The sequence below is a fragment of the Argopecten irradians genome, unplaced genomic scaffold, assembly GCF_041381155.1.
Source record: "Argopecten irradians isolate NY unplaced genomic scaffold, Ai_NY scaffold_0167, whole genome shotgun sequence".
NCBI lineage: Eukaryota > Metazoa > Mollusca > Bivalvia > Pectinida > Pectinidae > Argopecten > Argopecten irradians.
This window is the reverse complement of record NW_027187634.1, coordinates 30,782-58,483: the sequence shown is the minus strand read 5'-3', so window position 1 is coordinate 58,483 and position 27,702 is coordinate 30,782. Positions and strand designations below refer to the sequence as shown.

Below are 27,702 nucleotides of genomic sequence, written 5' to 3'. Positions count from 1 at the left end.
CTGTCTCACCAGGCATTAGTTCAGCCAATGCCTTGGTACCTTTATCATAATATTGTTGTTGTTTGTCTTTCCTTCGCTCAATTTCCTTTCGAGTTTGTGAGTTTGGAACCACATTAGGCTCCAACAGCTTTGTTGTTAGCGGTAACAGCGTACGGGTGCGTCTTCCATATAGCCGTTGGACAGGGGACGACTTGACAATTTCCCCTGGTGTGTTCCTCCAATCCAACATGGCGCAAGTAGGGATCTGTCTTGTCCTTCTTGGATTTTTCAAGAATACGTTTGGCGGTTTTGATAGCGTTTTCCACTTTCCCATTAGATTGCGGGTATCTTGGCGAACTAGTGACATGTTGGAACTCATAGGCCTTTGCAAAGTCAGAAAATTGTTTCCCGTTGAAAGGTGGCCCATTATCCGACATAACGACACACGGTAGACCATAGCGCGAAAAAATGAGCTTTCAACTTTCTGATTACCTCAGTGCCTTTCTTGTCATGGAGACGGTCGACTTCAAAAAAATCTGAATAATAATCAACGGTTAGAAGGTAGTCTTTCCCATCCAAGTAGAACAGGTCAACGCCGACTTTTTCCCATGGTCTACTTGGTGTCTCATGCGATATCAGAGGTTCTCTGCTATTCTCCTGCGAATATGCATTGCACGTGTCACATGCCCGAATAAACTCTTCAAAGTCACGATTCAGATTCGGCCAATATATTGACTCCCTTGCTCTTCGTAAACATCCCTGGAGACCGATATGGCTTGAATGTGCTCTTTCCATCATGTTACGGCGTTCGGAAATTGGCACTACTACACGGTCGTTCTTGAATAACAATCCGTTGTGGACAGTCAACTCTTCTCGAAAAGGGAAGTACTTCTGGACCTCTTGAGAGAGTTGTTCTTTGCTCTCTGGCCACCCACGTTGAACAACTCGCATTAATTCTATAAGACTTGCGTCACTTTCAGTGGCCTGTTGTAGCTTATGAAGCGTTTCAGACGACACTGGCAGATGTTTCACAGTGTTTACGTGTTCAAATTCAGAAAGGCAACTCGCAACACGTGTCTCTTTCATCAGTACTTGACAAAAATTGCCCTGCTTAACGTATCCGCCATGTACATTTCCGTGCCCTTCTTGTAGACGATTGTGTAGTCAAAACGCTGAAGATTTAGCAACATACGTTGTAAGCGTTTAGGAGCACTAATCAGGTTTTTCTTGTCAATAATCTCTAATGGCTTGTGGTCTGACTCGACAACAACATGTGTTCCATACGTGTATTGTTCAAATTTTGTCATTCCAAAAACCACCGCCAGAAGCTCTTTCTCAATCTGGGCATAGTTACATTCTGTTGCCGTGAGCGCTCGCGACGCGTACCCCACAGGGTGTCCTTCCTGAAGGAGACATGCCCCTAGTCCATTTTCTGAAGCATCACATTGCAGTACCGTTTGTTTTGATGGGTCGAAAAATTTCAATACCGGCGCATCAGACAGTGCTTTCTTGATTTCATCAAAAGCCTTGCCTTGAACAGTTGCGTCCCACATAAATTCTGAATCCTTTTTCAAAAGGTCACGTAACGGAGTGGTCATCTCTGACAATCGCGGTGCAAACTTTTGCACAAAGTTTATCATGCCTAACAAGCGTTGTACTCCAGCTTTGTCTTTCGGAACGGGCATTTCGGTGATGGCTTTCACTTTAGCCGGATCCATTTCCAGACCTTTCGCCGAAATCACATGTCCCAAATACGTCACAGTGCTTAGGCGCAACTTTAACTTGTCTCTGTTGATTTTTATGTTCTCATCACGACATCTGTCAAATAAAGCCTGAAGTTTTCGATCGTGATCATGCTTTGCTTCTTCATCTGTGTCACCACATCCGAACACAACAATGTACATCGTGTATCGCCTTAACTCCTTCTAATCCTTCAAGTGCCTCGTCCAATCTCCGCTGAAATTCCTCTGGGGCAGGTGAAATGCCAAAAGGCATTCTGAGCCATCGATACCGGCCCCAAGGGGTTCCAAATGTCGTCAAATAACTGCTCTCTTCGTCTAACTCAACATGCCAAAACCCGTCCTTCGCATCAACTACCGAGAATATGCGTGCTTTGTTCAATTCGGGAAGGATGTCTTCTATGGTTGGCATAGCATAATGATTCCTTTTAAGTGCCTGGTTTAATGGTTTGGGGTCAATACAAAGTCTCAGCTTTCCGTTCGGCTTTTTCACGACTACGATTGATGAGATCCAATCTGTTGGAGTGTTTACAGGTGCAATCACACCAATATTGGTCAGCCTATTGAGTTCAGTTCGAAAATCATCCTTTATCGCCACAGGGGGCCGGCGCACAGGTATTTTCGAAGGTGTAACATGAGGATCTACTTCAAGATGCAGTTTTCCTCTCAACTTTCCGAGTCCTTCGAAAATTGTCCTGTCAGCTTTCACTTTTGACACATTTTCAGTCGATGAATCCGTTGTCAATGGTAACTGACTTGTGACTTGTGATTCATTATCCACTGGCAATGAAGCATTTGATGTGGAGACGATCGGCACGTGAGTGGATGACTTAAGTTGTAGAACTTCCTCCTTTGGAACCTCAGCCCTCGAGTATAGGTTTTGTGTGTTCACTGTTATTAAGTCCATTGCTTGTATAACGCGGGAACCTAAAATTGGCTTCACTTTTCCATCTACAATTACAAACTCGACCGAATACCGTCTCCCATTTTTTGGGTTGATGATTTGAACTCGTCGGGCCCCGACCGGAGACATTTCAGAGTTATTGAACATGACAAGCGTTACATCTGTCTCTACTAAGTGTTCCAACTGAGGATCCTCAAAAACTTCCATATAGATAGATTTGGGCAACGCGTTGACGCTTGATCCGCTGTCGAGTTGACATTCAATTAAAATGCCCTTTGTTTCAATTATGGTATATAGCTTGGTCGGTATCTCCTCATGTTTTATAGTGTTTACCTCCTTTCGATCGATTGTGAAACAAAAGTCATCATCTGAACTCTCGTTTGTAGCCTCCACGTAATATACCTTTGGTTTTAATCTCCGACCAGGACGTCCATTTCCTTGATTTTGTCTTTGACCTTGACCTTGACCTTGACGAGGTCTTGACCTACATTTCTTTGCAAAATGATTCAGCATTCCGCAGATCGCACACGTTTTTCTGCCATGCCAGGCACCGTTCGCGCTCGTTTACATGATTGTATCCACAATTGCCACAATTCACTATTTGTTTTTGCGAATTTCTCTTTCCACTACTTGTTTGCGGACGGTCCTGTGGTTGAGCGTTATCAGTTGCTTTTTTTCCGCATACCTTAACCTCTTCATTTGTAATGTCTTTCATGTGTTGAACTGATTTTTCAAATGAACGGCAAATGTCAATACACCTATGCAATGTCAGTGACTGATCCTGCAAGAGTTTTTTTCTTGTAGCATTTTCCCGAACCCCCATAACGATCCGATCTCTGATAAGACTTTCCTCTAATGCACCATAGTTACATGTCTTTGCAAGGGACCTTAATGCTGCGACATACGCATCTATTGTTTCTCCTTGTTCCTGACTCCTGTTATTAAAGAGGTAACGTTCATAAGTCTCATTAGTCTGTCCAATGCAGAACTTTTCGAATTTGTCCAACACTTTGTCTACATCTGTTTTGTCGTCATCGTTGTCAAACGTGAGCCCATCGTATATTTGTAATGCATCTGGCCCTATACAGGTTAGCAGAGTAGCATTTCTCAGTTCTTTAGTTTTGTGTTTTTTAAGCCACTCGCGATCTCATAATTGTCCCAAATACGACGGAATTTTTTCCAGTTAGCACATAAATTGCCTCGTAAGTCTAGCGCTGTGGGAACGGGAAGGTTTGCAGGAGCTTGTACAACAATGGGAACGGCATTTATTTGGGCTTGGGAAGTCATGGGAATTGTAGTAGAGGCTGTGTTTGTAGTACCAGTAGACATTTTCACGGACACGGTGATGTTTGCACTTGAGTTAGGTTTTTACCGTTTCACTTTGTGTTCATTATTTGACATTCGTCACTTCGTTTGAATCTCCCAGTCTTACCACACACTTCTGACACCATGTAGCGTCATTTATGATGTTTGTGATCGACATAAACCCAACACACTTATCAGCTTGACTGTATTCATTCTCCATCATAACAAGCACATGGTATACACAAAAACTGATGACATCATAAACCGGAAGTACCATTTTCAAGGGAGTGTCTATTATGGGGAGAAACCATTATTGTAGTTTCTATATTATCGTTACAATTATCAACGTAGGCAGAGAAAAGTCCATAATGTTGAAGAACATTGTAGATTTATCTGTATAACATTACATTATTTATTTTTACCATCAGCTATTTACAGTGAACTGCGTTCAAGCGTCCGGATTAGACTCCTCCCTCAAATGTTGTAACATTTTGTTACGACAGCCAATGAAAACTCTGGGAAGTTGCCTCAATAGGTTAGACGCATGTGGTGTAGCGCAAACAATGTTGACTTCAAAGAAATCTACTGATTTGACTTGGTCAAACCTTTTTACCAAAGCTTTGTTAGCATACACTTGGCGATAAAAAGGTTTCAAACATGTTTTTTTTTAATTCAATCGTACCATATAACCATCGAAAGATTACAACACTAGTACTATAACTTGATAGCTTCGTATATATGAGGCCAAAAAATATGACTGGTTATGGTTACATGGGGTCAGTAGGTAGGGATTTTTTTATTGGAGATTTGACTAAAAAAGAAGATATAAACCAGCTCTGATTGAGTAAAACTATACATATATATGGTGGTATCATTTTAGATACAGAAAATAATAGGGTCATGGCTAAAAAACTAGGGTAGGTCGGGTAACCTAAACAGACATTTTTTTTTTTTGCCTTATGGAGATGTTTCATTTGGAAGCAGACATCCCACCTCTAATTGTTATAGTTGTTTGAATTGTAATAGTAATTTTTAAAAGTATGCATGTAAATTTCTATTCAAACCTATGATAAGTTGTGCTAAAACACTCTATTGTAGTTCAAGAAAGCATAATTTGACGTTTGGAATATACATGTACATGTATAAAGTAACGACTCTCTAGCTTATGTGATTTCAAATAAAATAGTATTGTAAAGTTGAGATACTGAAATACCAAATTTACACTCACTTTAACCTGTGACTGTACATGTGGCTTTGTACATTTTGTACATGTAGGTCATGAATATATACATGCATGTATTTTATTTTACGATTTTGTGTGCCAAATTGTTGCGGTATTAATGATTGAAATTGCGTAAGTTTGTGAATGTGTAACAACTATAACAGGTAAACCCCGCCCTCAGTTAGATTATCGCTGTTACTAAACTCCGCCCACAGTTTGACTGATGCTATTCCCGAGCCGATAAACGCGCATACGACTGGTTGAAACTATTCACGTGATTTGTGGTTTGAACGATCCGAAAGGCAATTCCGGACGCTTGAACGCATTTCACTGTATTTGTTTACATGTGTAGTTTTTTCCCCCCACATTTAAGTACAAGAGTGGAGAATTTCATACAAGTTTTTTTTTTTACATAAATTGAACAAATATCAAATTAAGTGTTTAGTTCTTTCCCGTAATTTTCTAAGTGAATGTACCGGTTGATATATACATGCATAACCTTTTCCTAAAAATGAAACAACACGTTTTGTGCATTATCACGAGGACACTAATTTTAGAGTTGATAAAAGCTGGTATATTTAAATGTCAATTATTAGAGAGAATTCTTTCTGAAACTAACACCTTAAATTCATATTTCTGGTAGATATTGAAAAGCTGAAATAAAGTAACTGAATATAATGATCTATGATCATCAATAATCAAATCTGAACCAGCGTTCAATTCTTTAGAATGAAAACCAAGTATGTTTTATTAAAATAATCACATTTGCGATATGTTCTGTAATTGCATGAAAAATTAAGGCTTTCAATCGCAACCCCTGTTTTTATTAATCATTTTATTTAAGTTTGAATGGGTGGCATAATGATGTATATTTATTTGTTTTCTCATGAAATATTTGTGCACATTTTTTTTAGGTTCTGTATCTTGTGATCACAACTTCAGGGATAATTTTAGAGAGGTCCTTTGGACTATGATCCTTAGATTTTGAAAACGATCCCTATGTTTCAGGAAAATTCTTAATATTTCTTTGTTAATAGCCCCTCAAGAATTGTCAAATGCTTTAAAACGACCCACACATATTTCAGTTAAAATGATCCATACAGCATCCTGAATATATCAAGTACTTTCATTTTGTGATACATAAAAATGAAGAAATCAGGACAATACTTATAAACAGGGAAGCCTATCTAAACCCAGAAATCCAATGAGAAAATGGGCTTTGTAGCCAAGTGGTCACAACAAAAGGTAATATAATGTAAAAGTGACCATTTTGTTTACGCCATAAAGAAAGTAGTCTTATTAACCAGGTGGTCGTTATACAGAGATGGTCATTAAGGAATGCTTTACTCGAATTAAAAATATCATTTGTTTACAATATCGTGAACATAATTGGTGTTTGTCTTTGTTCACACGTCATAGACAAAGGGTGAATATTGGAGTAAATAAGGATTGGTAAAGGGGACAGCCAGAGCTAGGTGAAATTTGTGATAACACATTAATTTAAGTATAATAAGGAAATTAATGGCAAAATGTGATCAGAGGAGACAGCTGTTAAATATAAACAGACTGGGACCCAAATACTGGCCTAAAGGGAATCAGGGGAAGGCAACTTCAGACTCTGATAATGAAGGTTATGAATGGTATTTATGTTATTTAATTTATTTGGTTCATGTCCCTTGTTTATTTGGCACTATGCATGTTTAATATATATCCTTACTCCAGTTAGGCAACGAGTACCTATACTGTAATATAGCTTGGCATCAATAAAGGAAATCATTGACATATATGGATACCTGCATTTACTTTCCTCTCGGCTCTGGGATATATTATATTATATAAATTGATCCATGTACCTCTATGGGAATATAATGTGAACTTAAATTTGTGTTTTCCATCTAATCATAAGGTAAGTAAAATTATTCCAATACATTATACTATTACTGCAAATGTAGTACTACCACCGCTATGCTCACTAAGCCTCGTTTTGGTTCAAAGATGAATATTCATTAGCTAATATTAAGAAAGGTATATTATTTCTGAAACTAGACCCGGATGTAAGTAGTAATCGACTACTTTCGGTAAAGATGGCGGCGCCCATGGTAACACGCTTCGTCGTAATTAGTAAGCGATAAGAGGTGTTTCGTCTTCGGTTGCATCTATGTCTACAGTACATGGTATTCAATTGATGGTTCCTTTCATTTTGTATGTAAATTACAACTAGGAATCTGATAAAGTACCTTGTCTTTGATTAGGCCACAAAAAATATGTCTGTTTAGGGTTACATTGGCAAACAAATAGGGCTGGTCAGTCGGGAGGATTTTTTTTTCTTTTTTTTTAGCGTCTTCCTCTCTGAAATGATGGCCAGAACCGGAGTCTGAGATCGAAATCCTGACTTTTTAATGTTTTTTCGTAGAAAAGTTGGGAAAAAATTATGGTTTATTATTCGGGTAACCCTAAACAGACTTTTTTGGCCGTATTATACATTTGGGCGTTGTACAGTCAAACACCAGGCCTTAGATTAAAAGGTCCCACTAGAAACAGATCCGTTTTATGATTACACAGAACGGTACTGTTTGTATTAAGATTTAATAAACGTATTACGAATTTGTTGTTTATTCATTGTTCAACCGTTTACATTGTGTATATACTACTTCAAAGTAATATCGTATGATGGGCCTAGTATATGTAAATAAATAAGTAGACATCATAAAGTTCAAATAACGAATTAAAGTTGTGACACTTTTGGCGTTGGCCGTTAAAAGTTCAATAGCGTATGATGTAGGAGTGTGTTGTAGCTCTGGGTTTTGCTCAGTTGACATCGTCAATATGCGTATAGTCTTTTGTAAGAAATGTGAAATTAACAAAATAAAATATCTAGATGGACAACTAAAAGCAAATGTTCACAAAAATAGATCAAGAATATAAAATATACATACCTGTAAACCGTGATCAATCGTGGTAGTAACTTCCGAAATATCCGAACCCAGGTTCTTTTCAGCACGGCACCAATGTAATGTTTATGATCTCGTGGTTGTGGATACGTTTATTGGAGTCTTAGGAATCGACTCTGTGCAGAGATTACTAGCTAGTTAATACAACAATACACCGGGATAACAAATGTCAATATTTTTGTATGATACCCAATACCTGGAACAGTTGATATCAATGTAGCTGCTGTGTTACACGGGAAAACATGGTTAATCATTAAGAATTATCGTGTATCATAATTAATAACATGGCTGTGTTATTAGTAGTTATAGAATGACCCTAACAGAAGTTGGTTTCCAATAGACTTTACATGTACGTACAAATGCTATTGTAAATAAGAAACACATGTGCTTGACCTACACAATGTAACATATGTAGCGTGGAAATGTATGCCACGCTCAGTTTTTTTTTATTAGTTGTTAAAGTTAAAGTTTATTTGTATTGTAAAATAACAGTTTTATACTATTTAGTTGATAGTTTTAGTTTATATATGTGCAGTATGTATAGTGTATATATACAAACATAGGACAGTTAGGGACCAGGTGGCCACGTGCACGTACCCATCTGGGTCGTTACGTATAAGGGAGCTAGGGCACCGCATTCCGTTTTCCATATAAGGAGTTGTTTACGACTAGGGTTGTGTATAGGGGTCCAGTTTGATGGACAGGTTGCGTAAGGTGTTCGTATTAATAGTAACAGAGGGCTAAATTTAGGTAGTGGTCACTCCGGCCAGCCAATTAGAGTTAGGTTGGGAGGGGGGGTGGAAGTAGGTAGAAATACGTAATCGTAATAAGATTCAGCCAATGAACGTGAGAATGAAGGTGGAAGGAGCGAGGTTTTAACCAATTTGAGGACAGCGTGAAAGTGGTATAAAAGGGGGTGCACGTGATGAAACGAGAGCGTGCCCCGAAACGTTATTTATCGCACCTCGGACAGAAATGTCCCTAAATGATTGGCGGAGAGTCGTCACGTGGTGACCCCCTATCACTTTATAGGGGGTCAGTAAATTTTATTATGGTGCAATATGGCGGCTCTCGCCCTCGCTTCAAAATTTAAACACATTATCTTCAACTAAATATACCACTTCATTACCGTAAAACTATATATTAAAGATGCTCCACCGCCAACAAATAGTATTTTTTCACTATCAAAAACAGGAGCAGAAGATTTAGTATTTTTCTTCAGTTACAAAACTTACTTACTTTACACCATTACCACCATTGAAAGGTTTGAGCTTCTAATTCTACGTCAAGTTAAAAATATCAAAAATAATTAATTGCATCCCGAAAAAATTTCGACGCACTATATGGAATGAAGGACTGATTGCGCATGCACCAAAGGCAAAATGAAAATATATATATTATTTTTGTGTTAATTAGACATGCATACACACGATTGAACACCAATTATTGTTCAAATAATTAATATCATTCATGCTCTGTCGGCGGTGGAGCATCTTTAATTGTTGATTTTGTGTAAAAATAACTTTATCGTTTTAATTCTTCAAATTACATGAAATGCGTTTTTTTTAAATACGAGTTGCTTCCCCTATGCCAGTTTGAAAGTTGATGACGCGGCGAAAGTCAAACGTAACAATTCAAGCGTTTTCTAGACTGTGATTATAAACAAATGGAGGTGTTCGTACCTACAGATCAATCTTCACTCTACAATCAATTTATCAGCATAACTTTTTTGTGATTATCTCAGCGAGAATGCACAGATGATCAAGGATATTGTGCTTAAATTGTTAGATGGATGTTTACGTCACTCTTGTTTGTGATGCTTTCAATATACAGACGGTCTGGTGTCGTATTGAGGTAGGCCTACTGTACACATAGGAATGTCGAAATTATTGTTGATTTATGAATGATTCATTATTATTCTGCTGGTTCCTTATAAGTATATTTGAAACTTCTTGATAGAAATACATAGATAAATATGTAGCCTAGGCCAATTATTTTAAAAGTGGCGATTGTTTGTTATCATTCGCACAAGTATGATTTAAGTTTGATTTCAGATTCTTGACCAAACAAATAGAAAACAAGAATTAATAAAACAAATAAATGGTCCTCGATGCGATAAATTCGTTATATAGTCAGTTACTGACCCCCTATAAAGGCATAGAGGGTCAGTAAGAAGTATAGGAGGCTCGGGCTAGTAAAGCCTATAAATCTTACTGACCCTCTATGCCTTTATAGGGGGTCAGTAACTGACTATATAACTAATAATATGGAGTAACGGCACGTAAAACTCTTCATTCATCTTCATCACGAAACGAGAGAGAACATGGAAATTTCGGGACCTAATCCACGCATCTCAGGATCAGTTATTTTGATTCGGATTACTTTACTACACTAAGTGTGTTTTGTGAGTGTGGGGTTTATACTTATGATGTACTGTACGGATAGTTCCTACATGTATCAGTGATGTTATATATACGGATAACTACGGTGGCTGGGAGCGGACATAAAATAAAAAAAAAGATATTGCGTGTGAACGCAATAGTATTGCGTGTGAACGCAATAGTATTGCGTGCGAACGAAATAATTATTGCGTGCGAACGAAATAATTATTGCGTGTGAACGCAATAATATTGCGTGCGAACGAAATAATTATTGCGTGTGAACGTAATAGTATTGCGTGCGAACGCAATAATTATTGCGTGTGAACGCAATAATATTGTGTGCGAACGAAATAATTATTGCGTGTGAACGTAATAGTATTGCGTGCGAATACTATTGAGTTCGCACGAATAATAATTGCGTTCACACGCAATATTTTTTAATTCACACGCAATAATTATTGCGTTCGCACGCAATAGTATTTCGTTCGCACGCAATAATTATTGCGTTCGCACGCAATAGTATTTCGTTCACACGCAATAATTATTGCGTTCGCATGCAATAGTATTTCGTTCGCACGCAATAATCATTGCGTTCACAAGCAATAATATTACGTTCACACGCAATACTTATTGCGTTCACACGCAATACTTTTGCCTTCGCACGCAATACTTTTGCGTTCGCACGCAATACTATTGCGTTCGCACGCAATAATTTTACTTATTTCATGTCCGCTCCCAGCCACCGTAGATAACTCTATCATTCTCAGTGTGTTTGTGACTATGGGATTTGTACTTGCATTTGGGATGTACTGAATACTTCGCAATTATGGATATCACCTAGCAGTGACAGTGTACCAGTGTGTGTGTTCCTAACGGATTTATTGTGAACTATATTACGTGGATGTTTATGTTAATAAATTATAAGAATTTTAAAGTGATGTTTTTCTAGTTTCCCCTGCCGTAGTCACCTTCCATCACGGACTTACGATATACAATAGCGTCTCGTCATAGCCTAAGTGCTATCATATTTTGGAGAAAACGCTACACATACTTGAAAGCCGCACATGTAAATGTAGATAATAATATATTATTCCAAATTTCAAACTCTAAAATTCTTATCATTAATATAGTATACCACAAGTGGAAAACAATAGAATCGGGGGTAAAAAAAAATAGGGTCGATCGTGTAATCCTAAACAGACTTTTTTGCCTTATGATGCAGTCACTCTCTTTTGGGCGGTGTACAGTCCAAACAGTAGGCCTTGTTTAAAAGGTCCCACTAAAAACAGTTACACAAAACGGTACTGTTAATATTAAAATTCAATAAACGTATTACGACTTTGTTGTTTATTCATTTTTGAACCGTGAACCCATGAATGCCCATATTTGATAATCTGGACAAACATATTTGGTACGCCGACCAGCAATGACGGGAAGAATTCCCTGTCCATTTTCGCAATGTCCCTACCCACGTATTTACATACCTGGTACTTAAAAAAGATAGACACTTAAATTCAGCTATTGTGTCCGGCCCAACATCTCTATAGATTTTACATTTCCTAAGTACTAACGACTGCATGGACATGAAACTAGCCATATACACATTACGGCTGATACACAGGTATTTTACCTTATATATTTAAAGGGACAATTCACTCAGGCTAATTCTTTTACATAACCAAGAAGCAAAAGATGACAGAAATGTATTGTTTCTAACAGATTGTTAATGAAACATATAACATAAAATATTGACACATCCCACGTCATTGTTTAGTATTTTTCATTGATGATCGTTGTTATTACAAATTACTGAACAATACGATTAAGCAGGTAAAATATGTACGCTGTACCCATACCCGAGCCAAAGTCACGCACGTTAAACAAATGAGTCTACATAACCACTGTGGAGGTGATACAAAGATTTTTTAAGGCAAGGCAATTTACCTAATGAAGTAAACACACTACTGTCAGAGCGATTTGAGCAGTTCTAAACAAAAGTAGCATTACTCTATGGGCAAGGGACAAGGTTCGGCATATAAGATTTTCGACTTGAACAAACTTGGTAGCCCTTCTTCCCGGCCTCTTAGATATTCACAACAAGTTGTTTTAAATAGTTATGCCTACTTGACTCCTGTGACCTAAAATGGCAGTCAAGGTCATTGAACGTCGTAGCCCTTCATCCTCGCATGTCACATGCCCAATATCAGTTTTCTGGGCCTCTCAGTTATTCGCAAGATATTATAAAAAGATTTGAGACTATTTGACCCCAGTGACCTTAAATGGCGACCAAGGTCGTTCATTTGAATAACCTCGTAGCCCTTCATTCCAGCATGTCACAAGCCCAATGTCAGTTCTCGAGGCCTCTTAGTTATTCCCAAAAAGTTGTTTAAAGTTATAACTTTTTGACCCCTGTGACATTGAATGGCAGTCAAGTTCATTCATTTGAACAAATTTGGAATCCTTTTATCCCAGCATATCTTTAAAGCTTTTTTTTTTAAAACCTTTTTGACTTCTGTGACCTTGAATGAAGATCAAAGTAAATCATTTGAACAGACTCGGTAGCCCTTCTTCCTAGCATGCCACAGACCAAATATTAGCCCTGGGCCTTTCTGATATCGAGAAGAAGTCGTTTGAGTGAACACATCATGCACGACGACAAGTGCATGATGACTATAGATTAGTGTTGTGTATCGCAAGGTATTTGACGATGCAATACATATGATACAGGGTTCACGATACGATACGTATCACGATATTTTGATAGACACTTCGCATGTCGTGGTGTTGTTGTGAATGTGTTGTTAGGTTTAGGTGGTTGTATTTCCGCAAAATTTTATTTTTTGCTTACACTCATTACAATAGACGCGAGTTTTATAGACGGAAACCTGAATAGGTCACAGGCGCTGACACAAGTTTAGTGATTTACTCTTCGTTTGGCTAACATTGACCAAAGGAGATAATCCAATGTTTAATTTTTATTTTTTAGGTATCGCAATACAAATGTACACGATGCGTTGATGCACCACCAAGGGGTGCAATACATTGATGCATCCATGTGAATCTTTAAATATCTACTATAGGTCATCCTTACCCTTCAGGTCAGATGACCCTAACCACAGGTGTTCGTTTCTAATATAAGTATAAAGTATAATACTGGTCAAGGTCTATAACTCGGTCCGGCCATATAACACTACCCAATTTCAGAAAAAGTATGATTATTAACAAACCGTATAGGATATGATAATAGGAATACTCTCAATCGACAGCCAGATAATTTATCTTTAATTTGGTATATGATACAATATATATATCATGCCGTATAAATGTCACTAGGTATCCAGAAACATCGGAAAACAGCCAGATTTCAACTGGTCGGACACTGTGGTGTCCTCCTCGATAAACACGCCAGGGCTCTAATGGGTAGCTCAAAAACCACTGCATGTCAACATTTCAGCTTCATAGGAATTAAAGTTTGGTAAAAAAACAAACTTACCGGATATGTTAGTGTTTAACTATAAACCATCCATTTGCTCAATACAGCCTTTTGAAATTTCCGATTGAAAAAATGTGTGTCTCTAGCCGTCATGTTGATATGTGTGTAGTACATTATGTTTTTCTCGGCGTTGATTGGTCAATTAATTTTCGAGAGCCAATCAACGCCAACAAAACAAATCTACTGCACACATACTTACATGGCGGCTAGAGACATAAATTTTTCAATCGGAAATTTTACAAAGGGCTACGTTAGGCAAATGGATGGTATTTATCCATGGATTTACTAACCGGTAAGTTTGTTTTCTACCAAACTTTCATTCTTATGACGCTGAAGTGTTGACATGCAGTGGTTTTTTGAGCTACCCATTAGAGCCCTGGCGTGTTTATCGGAGGACACCACAGTGTCCGACCAGTTGAAATCTGGCTGTTTTCCGATGTTTCTGGATACCTAGTGACATTTATACGGCATGATATATATTTGTATCATATACCAAATTAAAGATAAATGATCTGGCTGTCGATTGAGAGTATTCTTATTATCATATCCTATACGGTTGGTTAATAATCATACTTTTTCTGAAATTGGGTAGTGTTATATGGCCGGCCGAGTTATAGACCTTGACCCAGTATTATACTTATACTTATATTAGAAACGAACACCTGTGACCTAACTAAAAACTAAGGGTTAATTGTCCTAAAAAGAATGGGAAGCTGCATAAAAAAATCAAAAGTGAACTGTGTTTCATTACGTTTATTTAAGGATTAAAGTTTCTTTCTGGTGGTTCTATCGAAGGATAAAGTTGAGTAGGGTATCGATATTTGGAATGGACAGCGATACCCTACTCAACTTTATCCTTCTATAGAACCACCAGAAAGAAACTTTAATCCTTATATTTACAGTCTTAACTATTATTTTCATAGCTCAAAATTTACCCTTAATAGTGTTTATGGCATTTATAAGACTAAAATTGGATTATATCGTTTGGTTCCGACAGGCATTTGGAACAGCCACTCGAAGTGGCGGAAATTCCCGCCAATTTATCAATGAACATACAAAATAAAATGAGTTCCGTCTGATGTATCTGAGGTTTTCCCGGTATAAAACTTTAAATAGTTTTATTTATCTGTTGTTAAAAACACCATGGTGCAAAGCAGTTTTGGTTTTAATCTTTTGCTTCTTACGATTACACACGCTTACACAATTCAATAACGTGGCAGGATATTTAACGTAGTTGTGACGCGGCGTCCGATTCAAACCGCCTGTGTCAAGGAGGTGTGACAAACAGAGAGTTTCTTCAATTTTGTGATCACTTGAGTTCTACTTAATCAGTTCACGTTTGAAATTACTTGAATACACGGATGTTTACATAGTTCCATGTCATTATTTCCGGATTTTGGAGATTTTCAAATGTATCGAACGTCGTTTCTAGGAACATGTACATGTACAAACACAGGTTAGGCCCATTACTGTAAACGTTTACCCGCCTTTACCGCTCTCAAAATGTTAGCTTATATTTATATTGTTGTTTTAAACACTTCAATAAATATTAGAGATATCTATTACAAGTATTGTAAAAGCTACAATTGTAGGATTCCGTTTCGTTGATATTTCGAAACACCCAAACGTACATTGTTTATATGTAAGGCCTACTCTCTCGCCGATTCACAGTAGATAACGTACAAGACTTGTCTGTCCCCCCCGAGGTGAATAAAAATACATTGTCGTGGTAGGTCGTTTTGGTTAAATTTATCCACTCAAATACTGATGTTAGTCCTGAACATATCTTATCCATTTGCGTTACAACCAAAGAATTAAAAAAATACAAATTTAGGATGTAGATCTACATGTTGTAGCGAAACAACACAGACTCATTTACCGACACACAACATGTAAACATTGAGACGTCATCTGGAATGTGCAAAACTGTACATTGTACAACATTGTTTTATATTATCATACGCACGGAAGCATTGGCTCGAAGAGGTACGGTAGTAACATAAACAATGTAGCTTTTCTACATTTGTATTGACACACGTACATGTATATGTGTTCAAACCTATTTTGATATTCGGTACAGAAAATGACACACCCAAAGTTCTGATTTGGACCATCATAAATTCATCCCGCGGCTCAAATTGCGCGTGACATACACAATCTATCGAGAAATAAAGTTGAGTAGCTTTTGGTTGAAATCAACGGGTTTTATACTATCAATTCATCACTGACTGTAATAAAAAATAATTGAATAAATAACAAACATAACATAACAAAACATTATTTTATTTTTATACTCTTAGTGATACATGTCCATCTGAACGAATGCTTTTTGATATGTTTTTTACATACCGTAAAATCTGTTCAATTGCAAATTGAATTTACTTGAAACCTGCAGTCTGCTAATTAATGTCATGTTCATCATTAGATGTTTTGCAACACTACGGTCAATTAGACAGAAATTGTAACCCTAGATCCCTGACGACAAAGTTTTGTCTAGAGACTTTATATATCTGCCATTGCAGCTAGTTAATATATGCCCAGTATTATTTCACTGCTTCTTGATAATCTCAATTCTTCAACATTTTGAGTCTGCTGTGGATGACGAGCAAATATTAGGTCCTGTTATTTTAGAAATTTAACAAAATATGCAATAATTTTCAATAAAAAGTTATAGAGTCCTCTTTCAAATAACCAAACATAAAATTTTAAATTTCAAGTCAGTTAGAGTAGTCCTTGAATTACACGTAAATTAGAGTTTAATATATTAGCATTCAAATAAAAACTATGATTTTTTATAAAAAATATTAAATCAAAATTATTAGAGCTGCAAGGTTTCCAGTTTTTAAATCAGAGTTAATAATTGTTCCTTATAAAAACCTAGCCCTAATTAGTGATCTACACTTGCTCTATTAAACTTACATATAAACACTTGAATTATTTTGTTACAAAAGTATTGTTTACTGATTATGATAGTGTAGACAGGAGAGGAGTCAAATGTTAGCGGCCAGACAGTTATTCAAACCGTGGCACCCTCCCATACACTAGCAAGAGTGCTCTCACCGACAGAGCTACCTGGTCACACGATGTATTATACCGCCGGACCAATCCTTGTCATACACTCCTCCCTCCTTTCTCGAGCAGTCTTCACCCTCGAAGACATACGAGAATCTTCCAAATACCACCAACGTGGGTTTATTTAGTTGGGCGCCAATTTTGTAACAGGAGAGGAGAAAATGTAGCGGCCAGACCGGGATTCAAATCCGGGGACCCATCAGAACACTAGCCGAGTGCTCTACCGACCTGAGCTACCTGGTCACCGATGATCGACCCAGTCCAATCCCGCTACAATTGTATCTCTATATTGATTAGCTACTGTTGTAGCAGAGTCAGTCAGAAGGTGATATCTTTTCCTCTACAACAGTAGCTATATATTAATTGATTACATCAATATGCTAATTCATTGTCATGTATTGTTACACACTATACAAAATCCTACATACTGTTATGTTTTGTGATGTGACACTATCCATTACCACGGTATCAATATGGACAATTTGGCAAATTAAATCTGTTACACCTACTGAATTAAATGCATTAAATTGTATGTCATAAAATTAGAAAATAATGCTAGCAGTTAATTTTTGTCAACTTCGAATTTGAAAAGGAAACTGCTCCAAAATATAAAGTAATGTTCTTGTTCTTGTAATGAAATAAAACATCTATATCACATACGTTAGCAGAAATACACAGAGACACGTAAGTTCACTTCATGTGTAATTTATTTACTGTAGACAGGTATAAGCAAAACGAAATGAACACTTACGATTTTTGCTGTTTCTGTGTCCAAATACGAATGGAATGTTGTAGGCCTTGATTATTGCCACACGTCCCACAAACACTACCACGGCTTGAATGTACACCAGACCTATATGATATCCCTAACAGAACTTACACGGGAAATCACTTCCGGGACCACCTGTACCACACAAATCTATCACAAATATGTTCACAACATCGCAAGGAATCATATACAACCGTTTTTAATTCAATAAAGACATTAATTCAGCCCACAAACAAATACCACGGCTTGAATGTACACCAGACCTATATGATATCCCTAACAGAACTTACACGGGAAATCACTTCCGGGACCACCTGTACCACACAAATCTATCACAAATATGTTCACAACATCGCAAGGAATCATATACAACCGTTTTTAATTCAATAAAGACATTAATTCAGCCCACAAACAAATACCACGGCTTGAATGTACACCAGACCTATATGATATCCCTAACAGAACTTACACGGGAAATCACTTCCGGGACCACCTGTACCACACAAAATCTATCACAAATATGTTCACAACATCGCAAGGTAATCATATATAAACCGTTTTTTAATTCAATAAAGACATTAATTCAGCCCACAAACAAATACCACGGCTTGAATGTACACCAGACCTATATGATATCCCTAACAGAACTTACACGGGAAATCACTTCCGGGACCACCTGTACCACACAAATCTATCACAAATATGTTCACAACATCGCAAGGAATCATATACAACCGTTTTTAATTCAATAAAGACATTAATTCAGCCCACAAACAAATACCACGGCTTGAATGTACACCAGACCTATATGATATCCCTAACAGAACTTACACGGGAAATCACTTCCGGGACCACCTGTACCACACAAATCTATCACAAATATGTTCACAACATCGCAAGGAATCATATACAACCGTTTTTAATTCAATAAAGACATTAATTCAGCCCACAAACAAATACCACGGCTTGAATGTACACCAGACCTATATGATATCCCTAACAGAACTTACACGGGAAATCACTTCCGGGACCACCTGTACCACACAAATCTATCACAAATATGTTCACAACATCGCAAGGTATCATATACAACCGTTTTTAATTCAATAAAGACATTAATTCAGCCCACAAACAAATACCACGGCTTGAATGTACACCAGACCTATATGATATCCCTAACAGAACTTACACGGGAAATCACTTCCGGGACCACCTGTACCACACAAATCTATCACAAATATGTTCACAACATCGCAAGGAATCATATACAACCGTTTTTAATTCAATAAAGACATTAATTCAGCCCACAAACAAATACCACGGCTTGAATGTACAACCAGACCTATATGATATCCCTAACAGAACTTACACGGGAAATCACTTCCGGGACCACCTGTACCACACAAATCTATCACAAATATGTTCACAACATCGCAAGGAATCATATACAACCGTTTTTAATTCAATAAAGACATTAATTCAGCCCACAAACAAATACCACGGCTTGAATGTACACCAGACCTATATAATATCCCTAACAGAACTTACAAGGGAAATCACTTCCGGGACCACCTGTACCACACAAATCTATCACAATATGTTCACAACATCGCAAGGTATCATATACAACCGTTTTTAATTCAATAAAGACATTAATTCAGCCCACAAACAAATACCACGGCTTGAATGTACACCAGACCTATATGATATCCCTAACAGAACTTACACGGGAAATCACTTCCGGGACCACCTGTACCACACAAATCTATCACACATATGTTCACAACATCACAAGGTATCATATACAACCGTTTTTAATTCAATAAAGACATTAATTCAGCCCACAAACAAATACCACGGCTTGAATGTACACCAGACCTATATGATATCCCTAACAGAACTTACACGGGAAATCACTTCCGGGACCACCTGTACCACACAAATCTATCACAAATATGTTCACAACATCGCAAGGAATCATATACAACCGTTTTTAATTCAATAAAGACATTAATTCAGCCCACAAACAAATACCACGGCTTGAATGTACACCAGACCTATATGATATCCCTAACAGAACTTACACGGGAAATCACTTCCGGGACCACCTGTACCACACAAATCTATCACACATATGTTCACAACATCGCAAGGAATCATATACAACCGTTTTTAATTCAATAAAGACATTAATTCAGCCCACAAACAAATACCACGGCTTGAATGTACACCAGACCTATATGATATCCCTAACAGAACTTACACGGGAAATCACTTCCGGGACCACCTGTACCACACAAATCTATCACACATATGTTCACAACATCGCAAGGTATCATATACAACCGTTTTTAATTCAATAAAGACATTAATTCAGCCCACAAACAAATACCACGGCTTGAATGTACACCAGACCTATATGATATCCCTAACAGAACTTACACGGGAAATCACTTCCGGGACCACCTGTACCACACAAATCTATCACACATATGTTCACAACATCGCAAGGTATCATATACAACCGTTTTTTAATTCAATAAAGACATTAATTCAGCCCACAAACAAATACCACGGCTTGAATGTACACCAGACCTATATGATATCCCTAACAGAACTTACACGGGAAATCACTTCCGGGACCACCTGTACCACACAAATCTATCACAAATATGTTCACAACATCGCAAGGTATCATATACAACCGTTTTTAATTCAATAAAGACATTAATTCAGCCCACAAACAAATACCACGGCTTGAATGTACACCAGACCTATATGATATCCCTAACAGAACTTACACGGGAAATCACTTCCGGGACCACCTGTACCACACAAATCTATCACACAATATGTTCACAACATCACAAGGTATCATATACAACCGTTTTTAATTCAATAAAGACATTAATTCAGCCCACAAACAAATACCACGGCTTGAATGTACACCAGACCTATATGATATCCCTAACAGAACTTACACGGGAAATCACTTCCGGGACCACCTGTACCACACAAATCTATCACACGTATGTTCACAACATCGCAAGGTATCATATACAACCGTTTTTAATTCAATAAAGACATTAATTCAGCCCACAAACAAATACCACGGCTTGAATGTACACCAGACCTATATGATATCCCTAACAGAACTTACACGGGAAATCACTTCCGGGACCACCTGTACCACACAAATCTATCACAAATATGTTCACAACATCGCAAGGAATCATATACAACCGTTTTTAATTCAATAAAGACATTAATTCAGCCCACAAACAAATACCACGGCTTGAATGTACACCAGACCTATATGATATCCCTAACAGAACTTACACGGGAAATCACTTCCGGGACCACCTGTACCACACAAATCTATCACAAATATGTTCACAACATCGCAAGGAATCATATACAACCGTTTTTAATTCAATAAAGACATTAATTCAGCCCACAAACAAATACCACGGCTTGAATGTACACCAGACCTATATAACATCCCTAACAGAACTTACAAGGGAAATCACTTCCGGGACCACCTGTACCACACAAATCTATCACACATATGTTCACAACATCGCAAGGTATCATATATACAACCGTTTTTAATTCAATAAAGACATTAATTCAGCCCACAAACAAATACCACGGCTTGAATGTACACCAGACCTATATGATATCCCTAACAGAACTTACAAGGGAAATCACTTCCGGGACCACCTGTACCACACAAATCTATCACACATATGTTCACAACATCGCAAGGTATCATATACAACCGTTTTTAATTCAATAAAGACATTAATTCAGCCCACAAACAAATACCACGGCTTGAATGTACACCAGACCTATATGATATCCCTAACAGAACTTACACGGGAAATCACTTCCGGGACCACCTGTACCACACAAATCTATCACACATATGTTCACAACATCGCAAGGTATCATATACAACCGTTTTTAATTCAATAAAGACATTAATTCAGCCCACAAACAAATACCACGGCTTGAATGTACACCAGACCTTGATCATAACCCTTAACGGAACTTACGCAGGATATCACTTCCGGGACCACCTCTACCACATCAATCTATCACAAATAAGTTTTAAGGTTTATTATTTATGTTTAAATAAATAAATGTATATAGTCTTTGTAATATAGAAGCAGCAAGTTCCTTGATTCAGAATAAATCAAGTTTAAAGTTACAGTATGCAGTATTGGCCTGACGACATATAGAAACAAGAACGAAAACCTTTATTTGTATGTACTAATAAAACAACTCGGGAGAAATTCATCACCTACACCGCACAAATATGTTCATAACATAATCAATTATGACATCAAAGTGTTTGTATTTCAATGAAGACAAACTGGAAAGCGCCAGAAATTGGGGATGTTACAATAAATAGAGATGTATACCAGAATAAGCTGAATTGAAACACCAGGGAATATTAGTAATGATGTAGTACGATTTTCGTTGTTAGATAAAGAAAATGCTAAGTCATAATGATTATGTGGCATATTAGTTCTTTATTATTCTTCAATTCTTATATAAATTTTAACTTTATTAAGCAGTGGTTGTTATATTTTTGACATGCATTGGTGTGTAACATACATTGGATGTTCAAGCAGAGCCAATGGTGCGCGTTAGCTAGATGCTAGAACACCCAATGTATGTTACACACCAATGCATGTCAAAAATATAACAACCACTGCTTATATTTACATTTATATAGGCATTCCCGTTATAAGAAGAAAAAAAAGAAAAATAAAGTATAAATATAAAAGTTATACGTTTGTATAGTGAAAAACATCATTTGATGGAACAGCCATTAATTTGGCGGGAAAGAGTTGAGTTCTTGTAACTTGTTCTTGTTGCCACTGACAACGTACTACACAATAATTGATGAAACAGTATTGGTCAACGATTTGGAATTATAACAGTATCAATCAAAATACTTAACAATGTCGTGGAATTTGTCAATATTTCTTGTTACAAGTTTCATAAGAAATATAGAACAATACATTTATGTCATATTTTGCTTTGTGGCTTTGTAACAGAATTAGCCTCAATGAGTTGTCCCTGAAAGGAATTATTCCTTACAAAATGTACAATGTATATGGTCCTAAAGCAATAATTGTTCTACATTGTAAGTGTTTTGTGATTAAATCTTTTTAAATATCCTCTCTGTTGAAAATCAAAAATTATAGTAACTCCTTTTTCGATATTGCTTGAAATAGCTGTTCATAAAAAAGTTTAGTATTTAACCATAATGTAATTGTTGTGACCATATACATATGATAAAATGAATAGCAATATTTTCCAGTGCATACTGAGTAGTTGCATGATAGACAAAACAAAAATGTCTAAAAAATACACAATTAAGAAAATTGTGACATCACAAAGGAAACCCATTATTGTTGCTCATAATAGCATTATATGATAGTTACTATACCTATAAATCTTAGAAGATGACTATACAATGTACAGTTTTTGTAAGTTTCATTACTTCATTTTAAGTTGAATGTTATTTATAAAGTTATTTGCAAATATAGAAATCAATAACACCGATCTTTTAACATGTTATTCATCACCAAAGGTTGGAACATTGAAAGGAGTACATATTGCAGACTGTGTAGCCAGGTCATCTCTACAATTTTTATATCACAATTTTACAGTGTTGTTAGTAATTTCAACTATCCATGTAAATATGGAAAAAAATATAAAAAAAAACCCAGAATTTTACAGAACATCAAATCTGTATTACAATTAAGATTGATTTGATAAGATGTAATTCAACTGTCTGTCCATTTGAAAGAGTTTCACAGCTTATGCTTTAGAATAGATTACTTAGGATGAACTTTATGGCCCGTTATGGCTCATTATCTAATGTTTAATACAACGAATAGATATATATATATATACTTGAAGATTACGATTTAAGTTTTTTGTTACACAACTTCAAAGATTTTCGCCAAGACTCTGATTCAGTCGCTTTGCAGATGGAATGCGCCGACTTCCACGAGATTGAAGAAATTTCCATGACGATCCTTGAAATGGCTTCTCTGAACATTACTTGTGATATGTACAAGTCAGCATTTCTGTAAGAAACGAAAGTAAGCCTGTATTATTGTTAATTGGCGAAAGTTAGGTAGCTTGCATAGATACACCGATTGAATAAGTCGTCAAATTAATTGATTATGAGCTCCTATGATATAAGTTTTAGTAACTATACAATTCACGACTTGGGAATTTGGAATATCAGCTATGAAACCTTGTCGATTAAAATATTTATCCCACCAACCAGGACCGATTAGAGATAGGGTATTCAAAAATGGAATTAGCTTGTCTGTATGTCTGTCCGTGTGTCCATGGAAATAGTTAGTCCAGATAAATTTGCCTAAACTACTGAATAAATTTCAATGAAACTATCAAGTAATGTTTGTGCACTTTTGGTTATTAGGTTGTTTTCTTTGTTGAGTTAGGTTGCTATGGTAATGATTTCAATTGAATTTTGTAGAAACATTGTGGGGCTATGTCACTGAATTTTATTGTAACCATGTCAATTAACTAACATCGGTTTACAGTTTTTTTGTATGTTATTTTTGTTAAATTATTAACACAACAAACGTCCAATGTACAGTTTTCACATTAATTATGATGACACAGTTATTACAATTTGTTGTCAAATTGATGAAATTTTATAGAAAATTCATATCAAATTATTATACATATCAGTACTTGTGATACACATGTTCATTGCTAATAGAGAACTGAATAGCAATACCACCAGTATTTGTTTTTAATTATGTCAAAATAAATATTTTGTAAATGAAAGTGATAAAATCTACTGATATACATTGTAGGTATTCCATAGTTTTATGTGTAAGATTTAACCACAGTAAGGGTTTGTAATGCAAATGTACATGGAATAAGACATACGCAATGTACACAAACACATATTGGAATAAGTGTAAGTACAAACACAAACCCTGGTGAATCCTTTAAAAGATGTAGCAGACTGTCTCCTGCGCCGCGTATAGTTCCCCACATTGTGAAGTAGCTGCAATGTGGAAAAGGTTAGAGAACTGTTTTATATTTCTATTCATTATGAATTTAATGAATTATTTCACCAGATTGATTAAGATGCTTCGGAATGATGTAAAATGTCTAAATGTACTAGAGAGTGTAGAATTATGACATGATAAACTTGAACAAACATAACAAAACTTCAAGTTATTGTGGCTATATAATTATACTTAAAGAATACTTACTCCTTCTCTATTTGTTTTAAAAATGTGTTCCTCAACCACATCTCCAGAGCCAGGTACAACTGTAACATCATATATATAATATTTGTAAATAATTATCCAAACTATAAGCTATTTTAATTTCTGTATGGAAGCTGGAAAAATATCCAGATGCATATTATAAATATTACATGTGATAACAAAATATGATCAATGATTATGAAATGGTTACAATGTTAGATAATACAACTGTACCAAATGCTAAATATATTTAAAAGTGGCTGGTAAAAGTGTTAAGTCATATATTATAAATGATATGAAATTAGTACTGTGATTGTATTAGGCAAATGAATGAATGCTTATACCTCAGGTTTAAATTTCTGGATGCCATATCCTCTTGTCTGTCTACATGGTCCTCTCATAAACTTATCGTGTAAAACACTGTGAAATAATATAATTGACATGAAACAAAATTGTTAATATAAACATCAGGTATGAAGGTCGTGAAGGAAGGATACACATATACATTTAAGGATTAAAGTATATTGTACAGAAGGATAAAGTTAAGTAAGATAGGTGAGAGTGTCTTAAACTTTGCGATAACCTGAATACTATTTTGATAAGTTTACGTTTGAAATCACTTCAAAACACGAATGTTATATGTCCTGAGGTTTTCAAACAAGTCTGACATCGGTCAAGAAATATGCTTGTACAAACACAGGTAGACCTACTGTACTGTAAACATGGCATTGTAGAACATTGTATATTCATCATACGCATGGAGCATTGCCCAGAGAGATGTAACGGTTATCACATGTACATGCATAAGTGTTCAAACACTTTTATCACATGTTCCTCGATCTGTACTAAAACAATTAAAGTGTCAGATGCGAACAATCATCTATTCATTTGTGCGATTCCAAATCGCATATGACATACTAAATATATTGAAAAATGGAGTTGAGTAGCCTTTGCTTGAAATAAACGGGAGTTATACTATCAATTCACCACCAGAAGTAACTATAATGAAAAACATTTAATTTTGGCGTTGCAATGGTAAAAGTGTGCCATGAAATAGTAATAATTACCTCTTCTCCGATCCTGACGGTATGCCAGATAATGAGTTGTATATAGAAAGAATCTGTAATAAAGTTGATAGCATACAGTTAATTGCCATGGTTAAAATTGCATGAATGTAAATTCAATAGTTTACATTGGCAACAAATTGGCATTGTTTACTTTTTTAAGTCCAAACTTTCAAATATATAAGTATTCAAGTATAACTTAATGATTGTCTGCCATACAAATTAAGTAATTGAAATGACATTTTGCAAAAGAGAACAAAAAGACATTTTATCGTATATGTAGCATGCAAAAAGTTGATAACCTAACTAAGTCTTTTCCAAAATATTATGCATCCATGTATATCAATTTGTGGTCAAGATGTAATTTAGATAGCTTTTAATAAGATAGATTTTTTTGTTACTGTATAGTTGTATTTTTTAAATATCAACCCATTTCAAATAATTCAGCTGAACAAAATCTTCCCATCTCTTTCGACCGGTAAGAGTAATGTTAATTGTTATCCCATTATATAGTAGGATTAGAAGGATATTCAATTTGACATATTCATACATTTTTCATTCAGGTATTTTCTGATAGCAGGTTTAAACCATGATACTCTACAAAATCTGTATTAATCGGATGAATTAAATTTGCAGCAAGAATTGGACCGCAATTCCGGTCTAATTCACCCAGCAATTTCCATTTGACATGTCATTTGACATGTCAATTTACTTTGAATATTGGTGACAATACTGTTTTTATAAGGCTTGATTCAGGCTACATAACTGTAGTAAACGATTTAATAAAGCATAGTGACATGCTTACTTTTTACAGTTTTGATGTAATCATACAAAAGTGTAATTGTTACTTACACCGTTTTCAACCTCTTCATTCGAGAAAGTGCCAGGCAGCTCTAGATCCTCTTCGTTATCATCATCATCATCATCATTTACATCATCATCCTGTTAATGGAGAAGGTGTTTTACTCGTAATTTCATTAAGCCCTGGGTTGTAAATTATTTTGTTACCGTTGTTAGAGTATCCCTTTCATTGAAATCAGCATATGAAAGAGTGTTATTATCTTCATATGGAAAGATGTTTTGTTATCTTTCTCTATTTCTGTCTTACAAATATTTCAATAAATGATAATATTCAAACTACATTTATGGAAATATGTATGTTAAACTTAAGAAAATGAATAAAAAGATTATTTTTACCTCGAGTAATGTAAATGGAGGAGTTGATTCCAATGGTAGAACAGGAACTGCCATCTTCATGTGCCATTCATCTGTATCAGTCTTTGAAGATCAATGAAATGCATTTTAGATATATATTATGCAATGTTACAATAATTTGGCATAATTCATAGTTGTAACATTTGCAACAGTCAATGAGTATTGACTTTTTATTTATAAAAATACCTGATATATATTTCTTAAAAAGCAAATTAAAAAAAATGTTTTCCTTCATATTCTCTGCTATGATGCTGTGGTTAGAAATAATCACCATTAAGGAATTAAGCTTACAGGCAGACAGTGATTACTGTAATAATTGAAATAATAA

At 36.0% G+C, this 27,702-nt stretch overlaps 1 protein-coding gene across 1 annotated transcript; it reads right to left on the bottom strand.

Annotated features, from left to right (window-relative positions):
- Positions 1–23,756: 23,756 nt before the first annotated feature.
- Positions 23,757–27,131, bottom strand: LOC138311970 (uncharacterized). The gene is made up of 6 exons (XM_069253084.1): positions 27,012–27,131; positions 26,163–26,215; positions 25,440–25,515; positions 25,099–25,157; positions 24,816–24,887; positions 23,757–23,925 (listed from the first exon to the last, which is right to left on the bottom strand). Exons 3-6 carry the CDS (start codon positions 25,494–25,496, stop codon positions 23,757–23,759), a joined length of 357 nt encoding a protein of 118 aa, XP_069109185.1. The 5' UTR covers positions 25,497–25,515; positions 26,163–26,215; positions 27,012–27,131.
- Positions 27,132–27,702: the final 571 nt, after the last annotated feature.